This window comes from Watersipora subatra, chromosome 9, assembly GCF_963576615.1.
Source record: "Watersipora subatra chromosome 9, tzWatSuba1.1, whole genome shotgun sequence".
Lineage (NCBI taxonomy): Eukaryota > Metazoa > Bryozoa > Gymnolaemata > Cheilostomatida > Watersiporidae > Watersipora > Watersipora subatra.
Genome location: NC_088716.1, coordinates 53,392,158 through 53,417,983, shown reverse-complemented (window position 1 = coordinate 53,417,983; position 25,826 = coordinate 53,392,158). Strand labels below are relative to the sequence as shown.

Sequence of the window (25,826 nt, the reverse complement as noted above, 5' to 3'; positions counted from 1 at the left end):
ATAAACATCGACGGGCAATTATTCAAGTTGATTTGCGCGATGGCCGCACAAGCAACCAAATAAGCTTCTAGAAGGTAAGCTTTGGTTGCATTACTCTCTGTGTAACAAACATTAAAAGTATTATTAAAAGTATTATTAAAAGTATTATTAAAAGTATTATTAAAAATGTAGTGGTATGAGAAATACTCAAATTTTAAGAACATTAATTATTCTTGTAGCCGAGGGTACAGCGTGTGTGCCAGCCTTCTGAAACTCTTAAATCTGCAAAAAGATATTGACATAAGATCAGTTGTTCCTACACAGCTACCCACTTGTAGTACTATCTATGGTAATTTACTTTATCAAACTATGTAGACTTCTGTATGTCTAAAGATATTTACATAAGATCAGTAGTTCCTACACTGCTACTAACTTGAAGCACTATCTAATTTACTTTATCAAACTATGTAGACTTCTGTATGTCTAAAGATATTTACATATCAGTAGTTCCTACACTGCTACTAACTTGAAGCATTATGTACATTTCTGCAAGACTAGGGAAAAAACTAATAGAGGCTGCTTTTTTAAACTCAGGGATTTGCATGGTTGGTGCAAAACTAATCATACACATATGCGTGACAAAAGATGAATGCTTTAGATTTATAGTATTGTTTGGTTCTCAACTTGGGTTCAATAAAACCCTAGGGGTTTAGTGAGGCCGTCTCAGGGTTCGATAGAAGTCTCTCAAAGGCAACTGCAGAAGTCACACTAATTTGCAAGGTTATGCCTTTATGAAAAGATATGCAGTTTGTTGTGAGTTCATGCACTGTATTTATTTTTGCCTTTTAACATGGTGATGTTAGTGCACAATTTATTATGTGCACCAGTCAAACATATACCTATGTCTTGAATGTGAAAAAATTACTTCATATATTTAAGTAAAAAAGGTTCCAGTGAATGAGCATCTGAAGTTTTTGGGCTTTTAGTACGTTTTAAATGGTTAAGAACTACAGCTCTAGTGTTAGGTTCATGTACAGTAGTTTTAGACAATATACGTGTTAATTTTGGCATGAAAATTATTGCCTTATGGTTTAGTTTATAATACACATAACTAAAAGATTTGTTCTAAACTTTTATTTACATCAGTTTAGTAACTGCTTTGATTTTGAACTAATAGACTTACTAACAAAATGACGGATGAGTCCAACGTGACTTTTCATGTTTGACTCAGTTGCTCTTTAATGAGCAGTGCTATGGTTGAGTGAGCGCCAAAGTAATAACTTTACCAACTCTCACTACTAAATCTAATGGACATTTTGATAAATCGGTTTCTAACTCTTTGATTAACCAATGAATCAGTGGTGACTAGAGCCTAGCATTGCTCAATGCTGATAAAGAAGCCGTTAATGTTGACTCCTCACACAGCTACTTGTATGCTTATAGTATGACAACTTTCAAAAATATTTCAACAAATATTCTAGCAAAAAAGGAAAGGACTACACTGACAAGAAATAAGGAAGGACAACTGAAGAAAAACTAATTATTTTATTGAAGTAATGACTATCATTGTCTAGATAAGACTGCTGCTAGTTTCCTTCTCTATCTACATGCTGAGGACAAGCGAGTGTGCCATTGCTCTTAAACATGAAATGTCAAAAACACCTCCTAAAATGTGCAAATATAGCTCCTTTCATAACACTCACATTAATAATAAAACAACTGCTTCTGAAATCAACCATTTATATTGTTTACTGTGTTAAGGACAGCTTTTGCATATTTAATTGGTTTGTTTGAATAGTCTTTATTATTTTGGACCTCTATCTAGAATCTTCATGAAAATAATGACTGTGAATTGTGAATTACTATGGAATACATCATCTCGAGCTAGTCTTAAAATATGTATTATGTTATTTTAAAGCCGCACAAAAACCCAAAGAGCTTATCTAGTTAGCAATTCAAGTTAATAATCTCAGATTTTATTGAAGCAATCAATTGCTACAATACTTTTTTATTAGAAAAACATTTGTGGGCTTCGAATGATGAATCGCCAAGTTCATTTATTTTTTTTACAATCACTTAAAGTCAAATACTTAGAGTTAAAAACTCTATGTTAAAATATCCAGGTTAAAAACTTGTTAGAGTAATTTATCAAAACTTATTAGAGTAGTTTATACACTGATTTTCTAAATTTCAGGAAACGATGGAAATAGAATCACAAAACATTTCTCAAACATCATGTGATAACCCCAAGTATACTCCGCGAAAAGAAACTGATGACAGCGACTATCAAAGTGTTCATGGCTATGCTGATCATCTTCAAAACATGCCGACCAAAAAGAAAAATACATCTCGTTTACGGGATTGGTTTACAAAGCACCGCTCAGCTCCGGTAAATCAGGTTTGATGATTACTTCTTTGTAGAATTCCAAAGATTAATTTAGACCAGAAATACAATTTACAAGTTAACTGGTAAAAGTTTCACCAAAACTTTAAAGAATATGCACAATGGAAATTCCAAGGTAGTAATCACCATCATGTGATGATTGCATCACCCCATGTATTTCCTATGATGCAATTAAAAAAACCCAAGTTGTCATAAGATTGTAAAACATTGTAATAACAACTGTAGTTGTTTTTAAAATTTTTAGAGCTACATGTATATATTATTTTTTGTTTTGTCTTATTAAATTTTGGAACAGCGATGACCTTATCTGTGGCTGCAACTGTGATTGCTAGCTTAGTTTATTTGCTAATTTTTATACATACGACTTGGCCAGGCTTGCTTCAATCTCATTCAATCTTTTTTATTTTTAAGCCATGCATATAATTACTATTCTATACATTCTACAAGCGCGCTTTTCCCCTTGAGCTCAACCAAACATAACACATACAGACAAGAAAATAGCATTCAATAGGAATCAATAGGCAAATCGATTCATAACAACAACTATAATAGTTACCAGTTTTTCCATAAACAAGCATGTCAATGCTAGGCGTTTGCCTTGAATTGTCATAACGAGTATTTTAGTTGACTAATGATTCAAAGTTTGCTTACTTATGTCAGGTGCCTTCATTTCATTTCAAATTCTTTTCCAGCTTACAACTGTATTATTCGACAATGATAGACTGCCTTCTACTAAAAGTATTTACTATTGAATAAGTTGACCAAGAAAAGTAAGAATAAAAAGGTGACCACCTAATAAAAGTTTTTGCAAGTCTACTTACAGGTTCACTGGGTTCACTAAACTTGTTACTCTCATACTGCCTCAACATAAATTCTTTAAACAACTGCGGATTTATCTTTTGCAGCACATAAAATAACAATGCTGTAAGTCAGCCCAATTATTAACAAACAAAAAACTGGGATGTTAAATAAGACCAAGCTTCCATGGCTACAAAATAGCCTGTTGTGATGTTGCAAGAAAAAAAATCATGAAATCTAAATATCAAGAGATTAGTCACACGGCCAGGAATCTACCTTGAGACAGATTTTAACAAGACAATTTTACTAGCAAAATGATATTCTGAGATATTTGTTGAGCTTTGCTACTTAAGAAAGTTACAAGGTAAAATGTTTAGCTAATCCAGAATGATGCTTTGGAATGAGTGTAAAAATCCAATTTACAATGATTATATTTTTAGAGTGGTCTAAGATCGCTGCTCTGTTTCTCACCAGTCAGCAAAAGGCATACAACTCTTGCTTCAGTAAGTATTAACTAGCTTTACAAAAAATTGGTTAGTTCTACGACCTAGCTTTGGCCTTAGAACTTATGTTCCTACATTACTGTTGTATTATAGTTTACGCATGCTTAATGCCTTTGTTGAGCCAAATGCTAAGATATGTGTAACGTAGATGTCTTTACTAAATATTTCCTTCTATTTATTCATCTACACATCAACCCAAACCTCTCTCCACATACCCAACACTACATACATTTACATATCTCCCTACACATCCACCACCACACACATGTACACAGTCATCACATCATCTATTCACGCATCCATCTATCATTCAATCCATGCTTCTATCCGCATATCCATACAAAAACTCATCCATTAATCCATCCACGTATCCACCCACACATCCATCCACGTATCCACCCACACATCCATTCACAAATCCCATCACACCTCTATCCACAAATTTTTCCATGCATGTATCCATACATCCATTCACGCATTATCCATTTTTCTACCCACAAATTCTTCCAAAAATCCTTTCGGGTGTCTATTGACTCAGCCACTCACAAATCTATTCCCTGAGCCTCTATCCACAAACCCACCAATACATTTAACCACTCTTCTATTTACATAGTTGCCATTGTAACTATGATTGTATGTATCAGTTTGTTTTAATAAAATTTAGTATAATACTAGTTTAAGTGAAACCATTAGTACAAATTACTGATCACTGCTAAATTGTCAAATGTAAATAATCTCCAAAACAGAAAACAACTGAAATTGGTTAACTGTCATGTAAAACGCTTCAGCAATAGAGTAAAATTTGTGAAACATATATTATATAAACATATATTTATATATATTTTTATATATATAAACATACATTGTATATATCATCAATATAGTAAAGTTGGTGAAACATCTCTGACAGTACAGAAATATGTCTGCAACTACACCTAAGAAGACTATAGTGATTCATATGAAAAGCATCTTCCAAACATGAAACCAGTGATTATAAGATTGCATGCTGAAAAGTAACCAGCTAATAGAACTGAACTTGCTTTACATGTATACTGTGATGAGCCATAGAGATATCCAAGGGTAAAGGCCCATGCACACTATGTGCTCAAATTGATGAACAGCCGTGTGGTTGACCGCAACGATGGGCTACTATGACCTCATTTTGTGATGAGCGGCCAACGTAATCGTTGCTAGCGACGATGCGATGGAGTTTCGACAAGTTGAACTTTGACATCGATGATCGCAACCGTTAGCATCTTGATTGGTTGTTTGTTGACCACATCAGACCCAATTTCAACAATTGTGAAGATTAGTCTCAATTCATAGGTAAAATCTAGTTCCTATTCAAAAAGTCCTGCGGTAGCGGTATACGGTATACCCAGTAGAAAAATTTCCGTTCTTATCCTAAAAGTCTTAAATCTTTTACCGGGTAAAGTAAGGTGAAACTGCTTCTTTGCCTTTAGAAGTATCTGATGAGCAGATGTAAGTGACCAAAATGCAGTGATGTAAGTACTCGCAGAATAGCAACTCGAAAAAATTTCGCTGGTCGTAGCGAGTTAAAGCAGAAAGGAGACTTTTAGGATAAGAATGAGAATTTTTTTAACGTATATGTCGTATACCGTCGCTACTCCAGAACCTTTTGGATAGGAGCTAGATTTTACCCAATTCATATTCGCAAGCATGGCGAAGAACTACGCTCATGATGAATTGCGTAATCAGATAATTAAAAGATAACAAAAGGATCGCGATATCATCAATGCAATTTAGTAATTTCTAATTAGTTGTTGGTTAGCAGTTACCTATAACTAATCTCTCATTGTGTGTACACTTTATCGTTGGTGATGATGTAATAACAGTTAATCATTGCAGTCCATCATGCAGCTAAACGAGATAGCGCAGGGGCCTTAAGTCCTTAACACTGTGTACATTGAGTATCCATTTGAACTAGCAGTAGTTGGCTGACACTAGTTCACTCCATGTTTTATTTGAGTGCCGTTAGTACCGCCTTGAGGAGTCACCCCACAGCTGTAAAATCAAATCTGTGATTCAGAATTTTGGTTGGAGGAAACAGCCAAAGGAAACAAAACATGACTCCTGTTGTCTGATTTAGTTTGCCATGCAATATGCACATTTGAAAAGCTTTGATCGGTTGGTTGTTAGAGCAGTGCTTAACGTAAAACCTCTAATTGAATGCCATGACGCTGTATTTTTCAACCCTTCTTCTCTAGTGGCGGTCAATTGAAGGTGGCGTTCAAATAGAGGCTGGTGCTGTATTTTTCAAATGGCTCGTCAGATTTTTGGGAAGATAACTTTAGCCATTTAACGGGCGAAGCTATAATGTCACCTATATTTTACCCTCTTTTTCCGGTGAACCGATATTAAACTTTTTGAATGCAATAAAACTGCTAACTTACCTTTAACTTGTCAAAAATCAATTAATAAATATGCATTGAGAAACTGAGAAATATCTCTATCAGTTGATATCTATAGCTTGCAATTGATCTATGATGATATTATAGCCTGCGTATTGGTTTGCAACTTGTTGGAGCTTTCAATTTTTAATGTCATTCTAAATTTGAAGACATATTTTATTTTATATCTATATGGAACAATGTTGAATAAAAACTCATTGCACTCATTCATGTGTTTGCTACAGTTTGCAGCCAGAACTGGCTTTTTATGTTCACTAGAAAAGGAATTATAAGCGTTGATCCATTGCAAGCCGTGGTAAGATAACCGAAAAGATGCTATTAAATAATATGCTAAAAATCTGCAAATTCATAAGTTATATAATAATAATCTATCAACTGCTTCAAATATATTTTTAAGAACAAGTGACATAAACAAACCATTCTTATATTACATGCAGAAAAAAATTAACTTTTTTTAAACCAGAATATTTGCATCATTTGCTCGGATAGCTGCGTTCTGATTGTTGCTTTTGATGAAACGAGCATCTTCTGGTCATCCAATATGTCTCACAATGTCAACTGACTGTGACTCTTCTTCTGCACAGCTAAACTAGTCGATATTAGCATCCAAATAGTTTTTTTGCAGAGCAATACTTTTACGTTTTGCATTTAGCGCAAATGCAATGAGTAAAAGTTATGCTCGGTGAACGCACCTTGACCCTAAAACTAGTCGTTCATTTACTATCGTAAATGTAAACCATTTTTTATATACGTTTACTTTGAAATATCCAGATTGTGTTAAACAAGGAACTACTATTAGCCTGAGACAGTCATTAATTATTTCTATGGTGTTGCTTTCAAAGTTTTAATGAAAACATAAAAACGAACAGCTTCAGAGTTAGACAACGAGAGAATTAATTGTTATTGATGTAAACACGATCCATTCTTAATACGATTTTGTGAACACTTTTCTACTGATCCATTGATATTATGGGTTCAAAATCAAAGATTGCTAAAGAGGCCGTCAAATGAAAGTAGCGTTCAATTGGAGAGTGACGCTTTATTTTTCAACTCTTGTTTCAGGGTGGCGATCAAATAGAGGTGGCGTTCAAATAGAGGGGCATTCAATTAGAGGTGTTACAATAGCTCTACTATAAGTTTCAAACACAAAGGCCATGCATTCAGTATGTTAGCTTATGTTATGTAAGTTATGTTATGTGATTAATTTACTTGTAGATGGACTCTGATTACGAGTTTGTACGGATCTCCAATTATCCTGGTAAGATACAATTTGTACCCAATATTTACACAGACCTACATGTAAATTTGATAAATACGCACTCTAAATATCCTTAATGCTACGGAGCTAAGTGTGTTTTTAGATATTTGCAGTTTAAATTTTCAAATCGTATCTTCAATCTGTCTGACCATCTATTACATTCCTATTTTCCATAAACCACTACACCATATACCAGGCACCAAAACCTTGCCATTTTACATTATAGAACAGAGTTATGCAAAATGAGCTTCTTCTTTCAATACACATAATTTACTTCACTATTTGTGTATTTGTTTTTTGTCTCATGGTCTGGGTTGCTTTAAACGACATCGACCTGTGTAAACAGACTAATATCTAACTACATGTAGATACAAGTATTAAACAGTCCAGATTGGTGTTAAGTGCGGCTAGCGGTATGGGGCTCACTCATATGCAACCTCAGAGTAGTAACTAGTTATTGCAACTATTGTGCGATATCATATTTCTTGTGACATAAAATGCTTGCAATAACTCCAATTCTATTTTATTCCAAAACTTCAATATGTAGTGAAACAATTTCTGTGACAAGCAAATCATTACATGAAGTTTGTAGTTAGAGACCTTTTGGGTCATGCTAGTTTCAGCAGCACCACCTAGTAACTTTTTTGGTTTGAGTATCACTCCCTATGTACATGTCACACAAAATCGGTAAGACTGAACAATCAATTTTGATTCGACTCTTTGATAGAACAATTTAGTTGCCAAATAGTATATCTAAAGCTAGTGGAACATTGCAGTGAGATATGGAGGGACAGAAGCGCTCATTCCTGATGATTGCAAAACTGACTTTGAGACTGACAACCAGCAGAGCAACGCCAACTACTATTCGCTAGAGAAACCCTCCAACCCCTCAAAGACTTTAGTAAAAGTGTATGTGCTGTACCTTACTTTCTTAACTTTATACGGTTCTTGGTGGTTCCATTAGTAGTCAGCCATAACTGGTGAATACTAGGCTATAACGTTCTGTGACCTGCTAATTCAGCAGTAGCAATACTATGCGTGAAAAGAACTTTTCACAAAATTTCTATGCTGTGGAAAGTTCTAAAAATAGCAACAAAGGTTAGACAACTTCTGTACCAATAAACTACAAAACTATTAAAAACATTAGAATATAAGGTACTAAAATTTATAGCATGTTTTGACATAAAAACTACAATTACAGTTCAGTTATGTTCAAACAGTTGATATTCATCCTACAATGACTTTGATTTTTTGTAATAAAATTATTGAATGTAAGAAACACTCATCTATTAGAGCTCTTTTATTAAAACACTAGCAAGAGTGAAACAGGTTTTTCCATCTTATCCTTTGTGTGCTATTTGACTTTTATAATGGTGAAATATTATATTATATGGTTTATAAATATGTTAGAAAACCAAAACATAAGTTTGAGTTAGTTTGAAGTCGTAATTTATTTAATATCGTTCAAACAAAACAGTTGCAATACTTACTTTGTTAGAATGGGAATGTCTGCAAATAATTTACCATTATCAAAAATGTCCACCCTTCCTTACTTTTTTTATTAGAAATTTTCATAGCTTAAAAAATTTGCAGAGATTTCCATTTACGCAAAATATTACAACCATCAACTCAACTCACTGTGCACAGTGTGTCTGCGTAATATTTCTACAGCTTTAGGGAACCGGGTCTTTCCCATAATCTTAGTATCAGAACAACATCTACGAGTAAAGGGATGTGAGTCCATACGACATGCTATCTTTAACGTACATAGTACGATTGTATCACCAAGTTTAACGGGTTGAACTTTGTGCTAGGTATCCTTAAGAACACATGACATGTGTTTCCTTATGATCTTACGCTTTTGTAGCTAATAAACTAAAAATACCTTCTGAACATGTAACACTAATTAAAAAGAATGTAGTTGCACATTTATACCTCATAATGGGACAATGACTGAATAAAACTTTATTGTGGTACAGACTGTTTTATCAGAAAACTACCACTATAACCCGAGTGTTTGTTCAACCTGGATTACTAACAGCAACAATCAGCATTTGAGAGCATATAGATGCGACACAACTCCCCCTCACTGATACACAAGAGTTACTGTTAAATACTCTTATATTCACTCCAGTTTTATCTCTGGAGCACATCATAAAACTTTATACTGGCACATGCCTCCAAAGCTTCACTCCAACTTATTAACATTGCTATCATACCAAAGATCTATCTATCTCTCATTACTATTTTGCAGAGAGACAGAAAATGAAAACCAATCAGATTACAGTGTCTTGGATCAGACAGAGTTTCCTCATCAACAAAACTTGCCCATTCAGTGCAGCATTGAATGTAAGTAATCAATGATGATCGTTTATGTTTATGCTCAGCTTTGCATTTGATAAAGTATCAACAGTTAGAGGTACTGCACAAGGTCCGCCGCGTCTGATGTAATACATGCTAATGAGTTTTGCAATATTGGTAGGACTTGGAAACAAATGTATACTTCCTTCTGTCACTGTAAGGGTATCATTGTCCTTCTGTCATTTTTTGCTATCAAGTGCACTTGTCAAAAATGTGATTCATAATTCATGGTATTTCTATGTTTATCAGTCTTCATTCTCTGACCCTATTTTCACATGAGTTCTGTTTTATTATACATGTAAATGGTACGTCATTATCCCCTCCCTCATTCTTCAGGTTATCTGTTTCGATGCATTCTTAGTTTATTCTATCAATCTTAGTCTACATCTACTTATGTATTGATAGCTCAGAACTGCTTTTTGGTCTAGTTTTTTAATTTTTTATGATTGGCGTTACCAATTTCAAAGAATCATTATTACTTTTATTTATTTAACTGTTATTTTTTGTTTCATATTATTGTTGTTATCAACACATTGGAGTTGTTGCTCATAAACTCTACTTCCACTATAACATGTTTTAACAACAACGACATGGTAGTATAAAAATGCATTGATTTAGGAAAACGATGCCATGCTTTCTAAACCTTTATTAGTCTATCCCACTCCTGGTAGAAAAATCAGAATATTCAAATCTTGACAAAACAAGTGTAGTTGTCACTGAACAAAGATAACCAGCAAAAAGCTACTTTCTCTATACATTCTAAACTAACTACATATAAATATTTAAAGGTAATTGAGAAAGAGCTGAGAATGACCATTTTAACAGCTTATGTATCACTCCGCAAATGTCACAATTCATTCTAAAACTAAAATAGCTTTATTGAACTGCTATTGTAGCACATTGTTATTTTGAAAAACTGTCAGGTAACCATTGAAGTCTAATATGTAAATATTAGTGAGATCATTACTTTATTTACTTGTAATAATATGCATTGTTGGCGATTACCTGTGTATAAGTATTGTGGCAAGTGTCAGAGCATTTCAAGAATAAAGGGACAAAAACTGGCCGGCCAGAGAGAGGGGTACCTACTGTGAGGCATGATCAGAACCTAAATTAAGTTTGTGTGTTTTAATCTACCTGTTTATTACGCGCACTTCCACTGGGGCTGCTCTCGGCAGTCTGGCGAGATCACCACCACGAGCATTAAATATCACACAAACTTATACTATTACACTAGTTATCAAAACCAGTTAACACTTGGGAGTTACATTACCTTGCACTCTCAAGTTATAGCTGTTTGCATGTATAAACTACATGTAGTTTGTTAACCTTTGAGATATGAAAGGATTTCAGCTCGGAGCATGCACTTCTGCTATGCATCTTCAATTATTTAGTTTTTAAATAAATCGCAAATGAAATTTCACCAAACAAGCAACTGAAAAGCAGTTTCTCAACAAATGAGGTGCAAGGGAAGTTATAAAGCCCATTTTAGATTTACTTCTTTTTAGTGCTTTTATCTAACAAAGTAAATGATGCTTTACAAAAAAATTGTCAAGTGTTGTATTGGCTCTTTAGAGCTTACATGTAAATTGGAAGGTGCTAGTGCCAGATTACTTTAAATTCAAGAATAGTAAGCTAATAGCATCGAGGTACCTGATTAACGTTGACGAGCTACACTGCTCAGTGTTATTATAAAAGTCAAGTTACCTCATCAAGCCAAGCAAAACTGTCATTTAGCTGTGATTTGGTCAGGCAGATCATAGTGTATTGGTTTACATTCTTGTGTCTTATGTTGTAGCCTGTGCACCAGATATGGATAGCATCTATGATCATGACGCAAGTGATGGTGATATTGAACCAAACACAAAAGACATCAAGTATGACATTTCAACAACCACATTTTTAAAAAAGTTGACTGAGTTCTACGGACAGAATAATTTTACAAATATATGAACCAAGTCAGTTCACCAAAAGCATTAATTGAAAAACTCTTTTCCGTTACTATTTTAGTTCAGAAACACTCAACAACTCTTTGAATTAATCACTATCGATGTAGAGCTTAAGTTTAATAGAGAAAAAACATAAAATGATGAACAACCTAGAATGTTTTAGAATGTTCTAGAAGTAGTAAGTAAAAGGGTGAATGGGTAAATAAACAAATCAGTTCTAAGGGTGTTGTGAAAGGCTATTAAGCAATCTTTGTTGTAGGTTTACTACTAAAAGTGTTAATGGCTTTTCATTGTAGTTTCCTGATCTCAATTTTATTTTTAGCAAATCAAGTATCTTTTCTGATCAATAATTTAAACCTGGTAGAAAATCACTCGAAAGATAAATTGATCAATTTAAAATTCAGTTATCAGCACACATCTATAAGTAACTACTATACTATACATACTATCGTATGACTAACATACATAATATCTCAATATATGACTGACATACATAACACCTCTATGAATAATTTCTGTACATGCTATAGTGTGTCTAACGTATACATATATAATACCTCTATATATGACTCACACGCATAAAACAGCTATAAGCAACTACTAAACATACTTAAAGTTGTCTATTGAATGTTTTCTCACCAAATAATTAATTTTACAGACATTGTTATACTCTCTAGTCGCTCGTATCTTTTAGCAGGTTGAAGTTAAGTACGTTCGGTTAAGAACTACTGGTAAGTTTACAATACCTTGCAGACCTAGTGGTCACACATCGGAGCAGCGTTCCTATACTGGAACCACAGAGGATACAAACACAAGCCATGGAGAAGGTGAAGCCGTTCAGGACAGCGGGGTGAATACATCCACAGAACAGCTGCCAACTCGCACCCAAGTGTGTGAGTCTGCCAGTGAACTTGCATCCCAAAAAATACCTGCTCCAGTTCCAGCACCACGCAGAGTGCAGATTCACTCTCAACTTGCAGCTAACTTCTGCATGACTGAAATCAGAGAAAGAGCTAATCTACATGTAGTGGCACCCATTGGTAGAGATACTGTTGGTTTTGAAGATGGAGTAATCACACACGACAATGATGAATCATCCCACGACAGTCACTGTAAGTTATTTACCAATTAAGGAGCCTATATAATTCATACTAAAAGCCATCAGGGACACTTCAGCATGGCAACAATAAGTAACATGGCTTGCCATTTTATGCTTGCACAGAAATAGCATAATACCAGTACTATTGAAATTGCTCTTTTAGGGACGGTCTTAGGATTGCCCCTCTCTAGATACCCTGGTTCCACTAAGCTAGATAATAATAGTACCAGTTTAGGTACAATAGCTTCCTCCACCAGTTCCGTTGGTCTGTATAATATTCATTTTTATACTAGTTACTTAATACATGCATAGCTCCTTCTGTCACTCCCAGAGTTGTCAGCTGACAAGACTGTTTACAACAAATTAATTTGTGTCCCTAAATATAATCTATCAAATAGTCTTTACTCATCCAGGTGCTCTATTCTTAAATAATTTATTAAAACAATTTCAACAACTTATAGTTGTATAGGCTTTTGTTTGCGGCTAGTAAATTCTGCTAGTATACGTGTCAAATTGAGTTTTGGTATTTTGTTAGGTGCTGGCTCAATGAAAAGTGAAGAGCTAACATTTTCAGAAGAAACCAACAAAAGCAGTGAAACAGAACAGCCAAAAAGTCAACCAGTTGCGACACAAAAATCGTCCCCAGGGTATGCGTTACTATATGCTCTAGGATATGCATCACTGGATGCCCCAGGGTGTGCATTACTAGATGTCCCAGGGTATATGATACTAAATACTCCAGGGTTTGCATTAGTAGACGCCTCAGAGTATAAATTACTAGACGCCCTATGGTATAGATTACTACATGCCCCAGGGTGTGCATTACTAGATGCCCCAGGGTATACATTACTAGACGCTCCAGGGTTTGCATTACTAGATGTCCCAAGGTATACACTACTAGATGCCCTGGGATGTGCATTACTAGACGCCTCAGAGTATAAACTACTAGATGCCTCAGGGTATAAATTACTAGGTGCCCCAGGGTATACATTACTAGATGCCCCAGAGTATACATTACTAGATACCCCAGGGTTTGCATTACTAGACACCTCAGGGTATAAATTACTAGATGCCCCAGGGTATACATTACTAGATGCCCTAAGGTGTGAATTACTAGATGCCAGCAGGTAGCTTAGTTAGAATGCAGGTAGCCAGTAATGGCAGATCTGGCATTTTTATTTAGCTAGTACCTAGTGCTTGCAAGTAGGTTGAATACTCAAAACATTTTAACCTGAATACTGAATGATATTCTTACATTTTGACTACATTAATAAGCTGCCTTCAATAACAATGGCTTCTAAACAACAAAAAATCAAACACTCATCAACTTATAAACTTTGTCTTTCTTCCTGCTTCGCATAACTTATAAAAGGTAAATCATATCTGACTAAAAGTTAACGCACTATTGTACAATGCTGACTGTTTTCAACAGATGCTTCTATCAAACAAAATAATTGTAAGTTAGCCATGGAGATTCAGATATATGTTTCTGAAGCGCGAAGATGGTAAACTTAGTTTTGACATAATTGCAGAGCAACATCGGTAGATGAACAACCATATCCTGTGACCAGCACGCTGGGTAAGCCGGGAGCGCTGACAACTGATACTAGAGGTGAGCTTCCGGAATCCACAGCATAAGAAATGTACAACTCATGTTTGATTGTGTCCTTTGGAGTGGAGGCAGCCATGAGCAGTTCTGGCAATCCTTTTTGAAAACCATGACGGAGTTATGTGCACATTAGAAAGAAAACACCTAACATGTTTGCTCAATAAATTCAGCTAGAAACATACATGTAAAAGTTGAATGTAACAAGATAGTTAGTTGGCGAGAATTTGCCAACCAGCTAACTTATTTGACAAATAATATATATGTATATAAAAACTTTTATCAGCAACTGTGACTAAAGCTTAAATCAGTTAGTCTAGACAACTATTTTCAACTACTAGCTTTTTACCATCTCTCGTAGCTTTGAATTGTTTCTTTCAGCTGACCTGAGTGAAAGGACGGCCTCGTTTGAGCTGTTGGATGAAGGAGATAAAGATGTCCGGAAAAAAGACCCACACCGCAAAAAGCTAACTAGACAAGGTAAATTGATAAAGCAATGCATATTTTTTGCTATAGTTTTTTGTTGCTTGTGCTCAATTTAAGGTAGACTTTCCAAAATGGTACATGTATTTAAAATTTTTTTAAATGAATCACATGCTTATGCAAGCCATTCAACCAAATGCTACTTAACTTAGTTACCGCTAGTTAATATGAGACAGTTACTTTTAATAATCCTGTAATAAATTCCATTGGTGAACCTATCACTAAAAATACATTGCCAACTATGTTAAACTTCATGATCTTTGTAGGATAGTTGGAGTTATCCGCACTTTGTAGGAGACAACCACCATGATTCTTACATCCCTAGTTGCAATCTACTGTAGTGCTGGGCACGGGTAGTAATACTTGTTGAACTCGCGGGTTTATCTTCTCTCGAGTATCGGGTAATAGAGATTTTGGGTATTCCGGTCTTTCGGGTTCGGGTTTTGACTTTCGAGTTTGGGTTTTGGTACACGGATCCATCAGGTAGTGTGAACAAAAACTCGGTCTATTGCACCCTGCGCTCTTAGTCTGGGCCCACAGGGCATTTCCGTGTCATTTTTGTTAAGGAGGCGCGACAATGGGGTATAACGAGTCTTTAATTTAATAGATAGAATAAAGCATCTCATACCTTATTTACCATACCTACCGGATATATTGTAGTCAAGCAGTGATTACTTGTCATTAAAACGTGAGTAGAAATACTTAAATCAAATTTTATTTGCGCAATTAGCCAAATCGGCTTCGTAAACAAATCTATGCCTTTTTTTAATACGGCGCGTGTTTGCTTTCACCGATAACAATAGGTCTTTAGTCTGTTTCCGCTATCGCCTTGTTAGAAACTGCCATCAGCTTCGCAGTAGTAGCAGTGAAAATTTAATAACTATGTTTAAATTGATTACCACAGTTAGCTATTATGGATTACATAATTCATTATAACCAAGTTTTACTAAGCCAACAAGCCTTACTAACGGAAAAAGCCGATAATGTAAAGTTTTTTATGAGATTTGGAGCACCATCTACAAAAATCAGAGTGGTCCATAAAACATGCTTAAGTATTAAGCTACCATAGACCCTATCTTCTGCCACCTGTTGACACGAAAATTCCCTGTGGCCCCAAACTATCTTGACTGTTTAACAATCCGCCTGTTAACGCTGCGAGTACGAATGTCAGTCGATAAAAACTGTGAAAAATGGTAAATAAATTGAAAAGAAATATAATTGCTTTGTAAGTTTGAAAATATATCTGTTTAGAAAATTTAAACATAAAATTCATATCAACAAACCCAATACCCGAAAAAACCCGTAGACAAAGAAATACCCGAGCCTAGCACTACTAGCTACCCGATACTCGAAAAACCCGAACAGAAGGGGGCGGGTCTAAACCCGTTGACCAAGAAGTACTCGTGCCCAGCACTAATCTACTGTATTTTGAACTAACTAATAATCAAATTAAAAGTGACTTGCAACAACTTACAGTGTTGAGGCAACAACACACACGCATATATATATATATATATATATATATATATAAAATGGAAAGTCAAATAGTTTACTTATCTTTCAGCTACTGTCAGTTTCCTGCTGGCACATTCTTCAGGCTGTAAGCTTCCCGCCTGAAGCTTACAGCCTGAAGAATGCGCCAGCAGGAAACTGACAGTAGCTGAAAGATAAGTAAACTATTTGACTTTCCATTTTATACTGCTCCATCCTATGTTGAGCACTCTGATTTTAGTTTCAAGTAGAATACATTTGAATATATATATATATATATATATATATATATATATATATATATATATATATACATGTGTATATATACAAATGTATATACATGTGTATATATATATATATATATATATATATACATGTGTATATATACAAATGTATATACATGTGTATATATATATATATATATATATATATATACCTAAAGGTTACGCGTGTTTGTAGCATTGCGAATTGAAAGGTGCGAGTTCAAATCCCCTGCTTAATGGATCTTTCGTTCCTAAAATTTTATTGTTATAACTGGACATGCAAACGACAGACAGGCTTTGAGATATACAACAACAACACTGTATATATATATATATATATATATATATATATATATATATATATATATATATATATATATATATATATATATATATATATACAGTGTTGTTGTTGTATATCTCAAAGCCTGTCTGTCGTTTGCATGTCCAGTTATAACAATAAAATTTTAGGAACGAAAGATCCATTAAGCAGGGGATTTGAACTCGCACCTTTCAATTCGCAATGCTACAAACACGCGTAACCTTTAGGCTAAGCCATTCCTATCATTTTCAACTCTTTATTTATTCTTATCACGATTGCAGATTACAATCAAAATCTGCACTTTTTCTTATTAAGTGATAATACCTTTTGCATCTGTTTTTTGGAATCTTTTTAAAAGCTATTCTAAGTTTTTTTTCAAATTTTAATTTTCAAATGAACCATTTTAAATTCTGCTGGACCGTTACACTCCTATTTCCAGTTTCTCCTAAGAGTGATCGCTGATTCTACAAAGTACAAAGAAAAAGTACCTTCGCGTGCTTTACTGCTGTACATTTATACTAGTATTGAGAGGTACAAGTATTGTTCAAACGGAATGATGGCACGACTCTTAATATAGTAGAAATTTAGACTAGCTTAAATTTCTCGAAGTCATTGAATAAATGAATAAACAACAAATAACAGAAATAAACAAGCAAATTCATTTAAAAGTTAGAATGGTAAATGTTTTTTATTACTTATGCAACGCCAAGCATTCATCTAGTTGCACTACATAAATAGAATTTGCTGTCTATTCTAGCTATTATTATAGCTGACAACTTGAAGTTAGGTTACTGTATTAGCTAGACCAGAAAAATGTTTATTGTCTTAACCACCTGTTGGTTATGGTCTGGTATTTAGAGTCTGTTATCCCTAATTTATTACCCACAGCTTGATATTCAAATTAAGTTACTCCGCATTGTACTACACACAACTTACTACTCGCAACACACTACCCCTAAAATACTATCTAGGATCTGGTACCTAAAGTTTGCTACCCGTAGTCTGTTGCCCCTAATATGTTACCCACAATATTATGACTATATCATACTAGCTGAAGAATAAAACAGGTATTGTCACTATGCATAGCTTAGATTAGCTATCAACCAGGTACAAACTGTAACAACACTCAGTAGATCAACACTTGACTCTGCTAGGTCGATGAACAAGAAGTAAACTTGACCTTGTGGGTACTTCAAAATGGGGCAGAATTCCAAGCTTCAAAGTCTTGCTAAAGTCTGGTACACCTTGTATCATAGTATGTCAGGTTGTCCTCCTAGCGATTATTTATAGACCATGTGAACATGTCAATGATGGCATCACCGAGGCAATGTAGATATATCAGGAGACATTGCAGCTGTTAAACTTTTTTTAAATTTCGCAGTGCATCCACGCCTGTGCAATCTGCATCATGTTGATGTCAATTGGCTGTTGCAGATTGTTGATGATAGTTGCTATGTGACAGGTATTTTTGTGATCACATTGTATAATGAGAACATCGTCGCAGACGATTCACCGATGTTCACCGATCACTGCCGTAACATCTCCGCCGTATTATGGTATTACTGCCAATGTACTGCGGTACAATATGTACTAGCCTTTAGAATTAATGTTCATAAAATACAATCCTCCTGTCATTTGACTGGTTGATAACACTTCTAGGGAAAAATAAACTTTCTCTGAATTAAATTAGAGGGCCAACTTTTCTAAGTTGAATACAAGAGCCAACTTTTCTAAGTTGAATACAAGAGCCAACTTATCTAAGTTAAAAAAGGGACAAACTTATCTAAGTTGAATTATGGGCCAACTCATGTACATCGAATGAGGGACTTATCTAAGTTGAATAAGAGGGCCAACTTATCTAAGTTGAATGAGGAGGCCAACTCATCTAAGTTGAATGAGGGATAAACTTATCTAAGTTGAATGAGGAGGCCAACTTATCTAACTAAAAAAAGGACCTAATCAAATAATCACCGTTCTTTTTACTTTTCTCAGTGAAAAGAAGTACATAAACTTGTGGTGAACAGAGCTGTACAGTCACAACAGTCATCTGTTTGATTCAGATTTGGCAATAAGCTTTGTACAGATGTAGAAAGGCACGGTTCTATGTTGGCACAATCTTTTATAGGAGTTTGTTAATGACAAATATGATTTCTAGACAAGGAGGAAGGAAGAACTATTCCCATAGAATCAAATCAGTTAGCAGGACCATCAAGCAGAAGCCTTACAGTACCTGCTGCCTCCGCAAGCAGCACCTATGGTCCTTCACCGGCATCTACACCATCAAGTCAAGCTTTCGATGAGAATTCTCGTGCCCTGATTGACTCTCTCTCCAAAGAGGGCGCCCCTGATGGTTATGCACCAATACCCAATAACATTAAAGAATTCATCAATAGGTAAGAGTTTTAGTGAGACACCGCACTAAGGTACACCTTTATTGATTACGATCAAATTGGTAAACTTGTGATATCCATTAGCAGTTTTGTTACCATGCTATATTTCAGAGAAGCAAAGAAAAAGAATGTGGAAGGGGCAGCTATCTACCAGTCTCCTAGGTATCCAAAGGAGTTGCTTATAATGGGGGATCAGGCAACATCTTTGTCTTCAGTACAAAACCAGTTCCCAGGGTACTCTTTTATGTTTACGCACACTAAGGATGCCCGGCATATTGAGGAATACATTGATGATAAGTTTTTGACATTAGACATATCTAAGTTTTGCTATGATAGAACTACAAATGACTACGTTCTGGATCGAGAGACGATGTGTGGCCTGATACTCGTTGGAAAAACCCGATCACATAATCCTATCGAAGCTCTTTATCTTGTCTCACCAGCTCATTTTGTACTCAGCATGGACCAGTGCACTGAACTAACTCGGGTCAATGGCAAACTAATTGATGAAGTTCGAATTAAAGTGGAGAGTGAAGCTGCTTTCAATCGATATCTCCTTGGCTCACACAACTCCCCCGTTAAAAATGACACCAATAAACTGCCCATGCTTGCGTATCGACATTTTAAGCCACCCAACAGCTCAGCTAAGGAATTTTATGAGTTCACCAACGACTTAGCGCTTTTGCAGATAGCGCCTGAGCAGGTGATGGGGGAGTCTACGACGCAGCCTGGTCATAAGCGTGAGAATTTAGAATCTACTATGACTAAACGTGAAGACTTTCCACATTCCCTAACTAAAGCATCCTTTGATGCGCATTATACACACTTCGATGATATCTTTCCTCTGATAGACCATAACATGCTCAAGGAAATGGGGCACCTACGAGTCCGCGTTTTTATCGGTCAAGATACGGGCTATATGATCCCATGCGGTGAGCGAGTGGACTCTCGCAGCCAAAGAAAATGGACTTATGCAATTGAGTTTGTGACCAAGAAACGGTAAGACATTTGTGTAGCCATTGTGTTAATAAGCCAGATAGGCGTAGAAAGTATTATTATTGGCTTTGCGTTTTAATTGCTTGTCATCTGAAACTATTCAAAATCATTGAAGCTATCATTTTTTCTACATGAAGTCTTTAGAAGTATGTATAAATAATATAAAGGAATCACTCGCCACATCGCAGGTCACGTTTCGTTGCTTCACTACTACTCAGGTTAAAAAATAATCATTGAAAAATGAAAAATTAAACAAAATAAATAAAAATATATAAAAAATTCATAAATCTCTCTTATACTCTGAGAGAGTTAAATCCCTCCGTGTGCGTCATTGTGCAGCAGCCATCGCATTTTGCTATTTTTCTGTTACATTTTGTGTAGAATAAAAGTGCAGAGTACTTGTGATGCCCTTCATCATGCCTCTTGAATGTCCATGTTTCTCAAAATGGTCAGTATAAAACTGAGAAAAAGAAGAAAATGATTACAATGAAAAAGTGAATTAAAAATTTTTTTCTAATTTTTGAACTTTCACAATTTAACCGCGAATATATTTCACTTATTTTATGATATTATTTTATTATCAGCGCCGTTCCTGATCGACCACTAAAAGTGAGGAATTACTGTTGTTTGAAAATGTGTAGCATTTGGAGTCCTTTTGAAGTGCATAGAAATTCTAGAGTTTATGCACAGTGCATCCTACACAAATATTTTGTTTTTTACACAGGAAATTTCAGCATGGAGACTGTGGACTGATTGTGAGTGTTCAAAATCGTGATACAAAGGTGTTGTATCCCTTTGGTATGTTTATTGGAAAATCTTTGCGAAAGCATAAATGTGGATGGAGTGTCTGGGTTGCAGTCGTCCTGCGACAGGGCATTGATGACATTGAGAGTCATTATAAACATCTTGTGCAGGATCTGCGCCCTATATCTTGCCCTATGAATTCTGAAGCGACAAACAACTGCAAATTGTCCAGGTTATCTCAAAATACGGAAGGTAGGATGAATCAACCAGCATGTGGAAAGGCCTCTGATGAACATTCGCGAGAGAGAACATTAGAAGCCGACTCCGGAGCTCATTCGATGACTGCTTCTCGGTTTGCTTACGCTGATGCATGAGATAGCCTGTGGTTCTGTTAATAAACAGTATTGCATGATTCCATCCTTAACTCGTCATGGTGTCTGATAACATCTTAACCAGAACACTGACAAACCATGACATTGTGACTGAAATTTTCTGAACGAACCAGCCGCTAATGACGCTGTGTAACTTAGAAGACGATATGGAGTCTTTCTCCTGATGGCATGTATGATTCAAGAGTGCGGTGTATATATTTACACAGCTGAGATAAGATCAAAAGAGTAATTACATAAAGTTGTTTTATCATGCGTATTAGGAAGGCTTTTTAGTATAGCTAAAAAATCTTTTAATGGCTGATATAATGTTTCTTATGATGGTTATCAAATTTCTACATCCTGTGATAACCTAAACATTGGCTGCTCTTGGATGCATTGTTTAAACCTAAATTAACAAAGTTTTATGAAAAGATTTTACAAGTAAAAGATTACTAAATAAAAACTCTACATCTCAAAATAAAAGTTCTGCTTACATGGACATTAGCTCTTTTAGACACTTTCCAACTGCATCTGACTTATTAGCTGTTGGAGAAGTGAACCTTTTCTTACTAGTACATTTTACGAGTTTTCACCTATTTATAAACTTGTACGCACAAAGTTTTCTTTGTCACAACTATTCTTCACTGGTTATTGCTTTTTATTTCCTACAATAAACACGTATTTTCAATCCTGTGTCTTAACTTACCCAACTGCATGTAATATCGGCCTGCCAACTAGAGTAGCATAAAGCATTACAATTTTCCCAAGGGAAAAATGACATTGTATGATGATACATCGGTAAATAATTTTATTTTACATAACTGGGAATGAATAGTGTATAATATTACAGTGTAAAACACTTGCTACTGACAGTAGAATTTTATGTTTCTTGTAAGATCTTAGTCTAAAGCAATTGAAAATAGTATCCTAACTATCAACACATGTCTTTGGCTATTAAAAACTCTAATTGCATTCAAGATAAGAGGTTGCAAAAATTACACCTATATTATAGTATTTTCATTAAGAAGTCTATTCCTTCTTGTTGCTGGAACTGACTAACTTATTAATTCAGATATTACTTTTAATATTCTTCAGCGACTGATGGTTTCTTATTTTTGTCCGTATAAAATAGCTGCAGTAACTTTAAGAGTCATCCAAATAAGAGACATAAAAACCTCGCTATTGTTATGCATTTTGCAAGAGCTATTGTTTAACAATATCAATTGTTAGCTATTGTTATGTGACATCTGTTTTATTGTTTGGCACCATCTAACATCAGCAGCAAAAGATGGTGAGCCCAGCAATAAAAGGGCTAGCAGTCCAGCAGTTCTAGTCATAAAATAAAAACAAAGAGATCCAAGATACATGCATCTGATAATTGTGCCCGAAGAGCATTCAACCATGATAGAACTGATTCCTGGAAGACCGAGTTGAACACGTTAATCTCCTAATCAAACTCATCTACAGAGATGATGCCAGTCCAAATAGTTCAATTGATCACAGAAGCTGATGCCAGAATGTTAACCACTATGATTTCTAGAGTAAAAGCTGACTTTCAAGGGCATAAAAATGTGTTTAAAAGGTGACAAAAACGAAAATTATAATTATGTGGTCACAAAATTACAGGAGTTGTCTACACAATTTTTTTGTTTAAGTATGATGAGATAACTCTATTAACAGTCAGCACCAACTTCTGAGTCACCTCCAGGAGCAGTATTGACCTTCATTTGAAAAGTGACAGTTTTAACTACTTGCAAGACCATAATAGAAGATGAAGGAATTGCTTTGAAATTTAGAAATGCTCGGCATATACCACAAAATATCATGTACTTGAATAGCGCATTAATCTACTCCTAAAATGTGTACAACTTTTTTTAACTGTTTTTACAGATACCAACCATGATAAGCTGACAGACTTCATAATTTCAGCTATTTAAAGTAGAAGTTGACTAATATCCTATTGGTCAATCAGCTCAATATCAAAACAGTCAGAAGAGCTGTACCAGTTACACAGTTAATCAGTTACATATTGATTTGATTAATATCAAGTCATCTGTTCATGTCAAATGATATTCAACAGGTCAAATCTCTCGCCTGATGTGCACAAGTCAAATCGACCTACGTAGGTTAGTGTGGATTAAGTTTGTATGTTGAGGGCTGACTGTATCCGATATAAAGTACCACTTTCAGAGATGAATAGACTACTGGAATCACCAGCATTGTGCTGAAACAGCCAACACGATGCTGAGATGTTAGTGTTTAAACAAACCTTAACATCTTACTAGGTAACAGACTCTGATTGATGTTACATGTATTTTTCTAATAAACAACCAGGTGTTAAGACAAGCATTAGATCACTCCAGTTAACCGGCAATAAATGGTCAATTATAGTATTAGATGTATATCTCTGCAACGAATCAGCAATCAGAGCTGTTAGCTGTGAGTACAAGAAAGTCTATTCAACCACGTGATGTCCAATGACTGGTATCATGAGTAAAGGCAAACACATTACAAGTGATGACTTCTACACCAATGATTAAACTAGAGCAAAATAGCACATAAACAGCAATCTTGTGTGGATGCAGCTCTACAACACATACATGTACATATATAATAAAATCAATCAAGATTTATCGTCATTATATAAAAGTGAATCAAAGTGTTTGACATCTGTCATTATCTAATTTATCTACGTAAATGTATGATCCAGTGTATTCGAAAAGGGTAATATTTTTACTGTCAAATGTAATTTAACAGGTTTGCCTGGATCTTAGGGATAGTTTTACATCTTTTTCAAAGGAATCAATGACCTTGATAATGAGTAATAAATAGTGGAGATACCAACAAGATTGCGACAAAAGTAAAAAAAAGGGCAAAAACCAGAATTTAAACAAGGATGTTTCAAACCATAAAATTTAAAAAGGAAATAATCAAAGATCAAACAGGGCTGTAAAAACACCGAATTAAAAGTTTTTGTAGTATTTAAAGTGTAAATAAACAGAGCTATAATAATCACAAGCAATACATCTAAGATTGCTAAACAAGGTTTAGCATTGTGGAAAAATTGGTAGGACTTTAATGTTTAGAGAGGTTATGACTTTACTGATGCGTGTGGTTGTAATAATTTTTATTGACTTTGAACCTTGACTTTCAACCAAAACTCCATCTGGTGAAGTCTAAATACAAATGCAAGTAAACAGTACAGAAGTTCAGAACTAGTTGAATGAGTAGCAACATTACCAGGTTTGCACAGTACAACCATAGGCAAATGGAAAATCAAGAACATACAGATTAAAAATATAATATAAAAGTTCATAGTTAGTACCTTCTGCCTCCTGGTAAATAACTTTGAGTAACAAGTATTCTTTTAGTAATTAGGTACATGATTAGCAGCAAGTAACGAAAACTGGCTCATTTTGATTGAACAAGCTAACTGCTTGGTCGTCGGCTAAAACAGAGTTCACAGGTCAATGACCAGCCCTAAAATCGAGGTATTTTTACGCACCAAATATGGCTAACAGACTTTTTAGCAGACTTTTGTATGATCTCAATTTATATTTGTATATTTTGCTCTTTTTAAATATTTAATGATTAGATAAGTCAATTGTGAATAGCTGAGATAGGTATTAATTAAAAAATAATGACGTTTTTGGTTGTTTTCTGATCACTATCTCACTCAGTCAAAACCACCGTAACGCCATGGAAAACCCTGGGAATCCTTTTCGTGAATGCTATATGATCTCTGAATGAGGTGCGCAGTTTCGCATGAGTGAGATAGGGATCAGAAAACAACCAAAAACGTCATTATTTTTCAATAAATACCTATGTCAGCTATTTGCAATTGACTTATTTAACTATTAAATATTTAAAAATAGCAAAATATACTGATATAAGTAGAGATCATACAAAAGTCTGTTAAAAAGTCTGTAAGCCAATTTCGGTGCGGAAACATATCTGTAAAATCACATATCATTGCCTAACAAGTGTAGTCCACTCGCACTAGCCAATCATGCGCTAACAACGCCAAAGGCCTAGCAAACTGTAAACTTCTGCACGTGTCATGCAACCTGATTCATGATCATGGTGTATTAGAAATGATGACACAATGCAATTGATGAACAAGGGGAAGATAACTCCTTCTATCATTGAGTCTAAGAAAAATAAGCATAATAACACACAATCTTTTCACAAGGGACCAAAAGCTAATAAAGCTTCAACAGTAATAAAATTGCAAATTTTCTTCGTTTATGTATTGTGAATAAAATAATGATTAAGCCTGCTATTGTCAATGTCAAAATCTAGGACAAAAGGTCTGATAAATGGCCAGAAGATATTATCTTATCAATAAATAAAAAATGTACATACGATGCTCTTAAA

At 35.0% G+C, this 25,826-nt stretch overlaps 1 protein-coding gene across 2 annotated transcripts; it reads left to right on the top strand.

The window, feature by feature from the left end:
• On the top strand, nt 1-22,136 carry LOC137403770 (uncharacterized). Of its 2 annotated transcripts, none has more exons than XM_068089806.1 (14): nt 1-74; nt 2,174-2,368; nt 3,622-3,684; nt 7,332-7,374; nt 8,151-8,283; nt 9,629-9,723; nt 11,534-11,612; nt 12,438-12,796; nt 13,319-13,430; nt 14,316-14,395; nt 14,771-14,869; nt 19,104-19,341; nt 19,450-20,337; nt 21,059-22,136. In XM_068089806.1, the coding sequence occupies exons 2-14, from the start codon at nt 2,180-2,182 to the stop codon at nt 21,450-21,452; spliced, it is 2,772 nt and encodes a 923-aa protein (XP_067945907.1). In that variant the 5' UTR covers nt 1-74; nt 2,174-2,179; the 3' UTR covers nt 21,453-22,136. The 2 variants fall into 2 exon arrangements, with proteins under 2 accessions (XP_067945907.1, XP_067945906.1); XM_068089805.1 differs by having other exon boundaries at nt 2,174-2,377.
• The last annotated feature ends 3,690 nt before the right edge of the window (nt 22,137-25,826 follow it).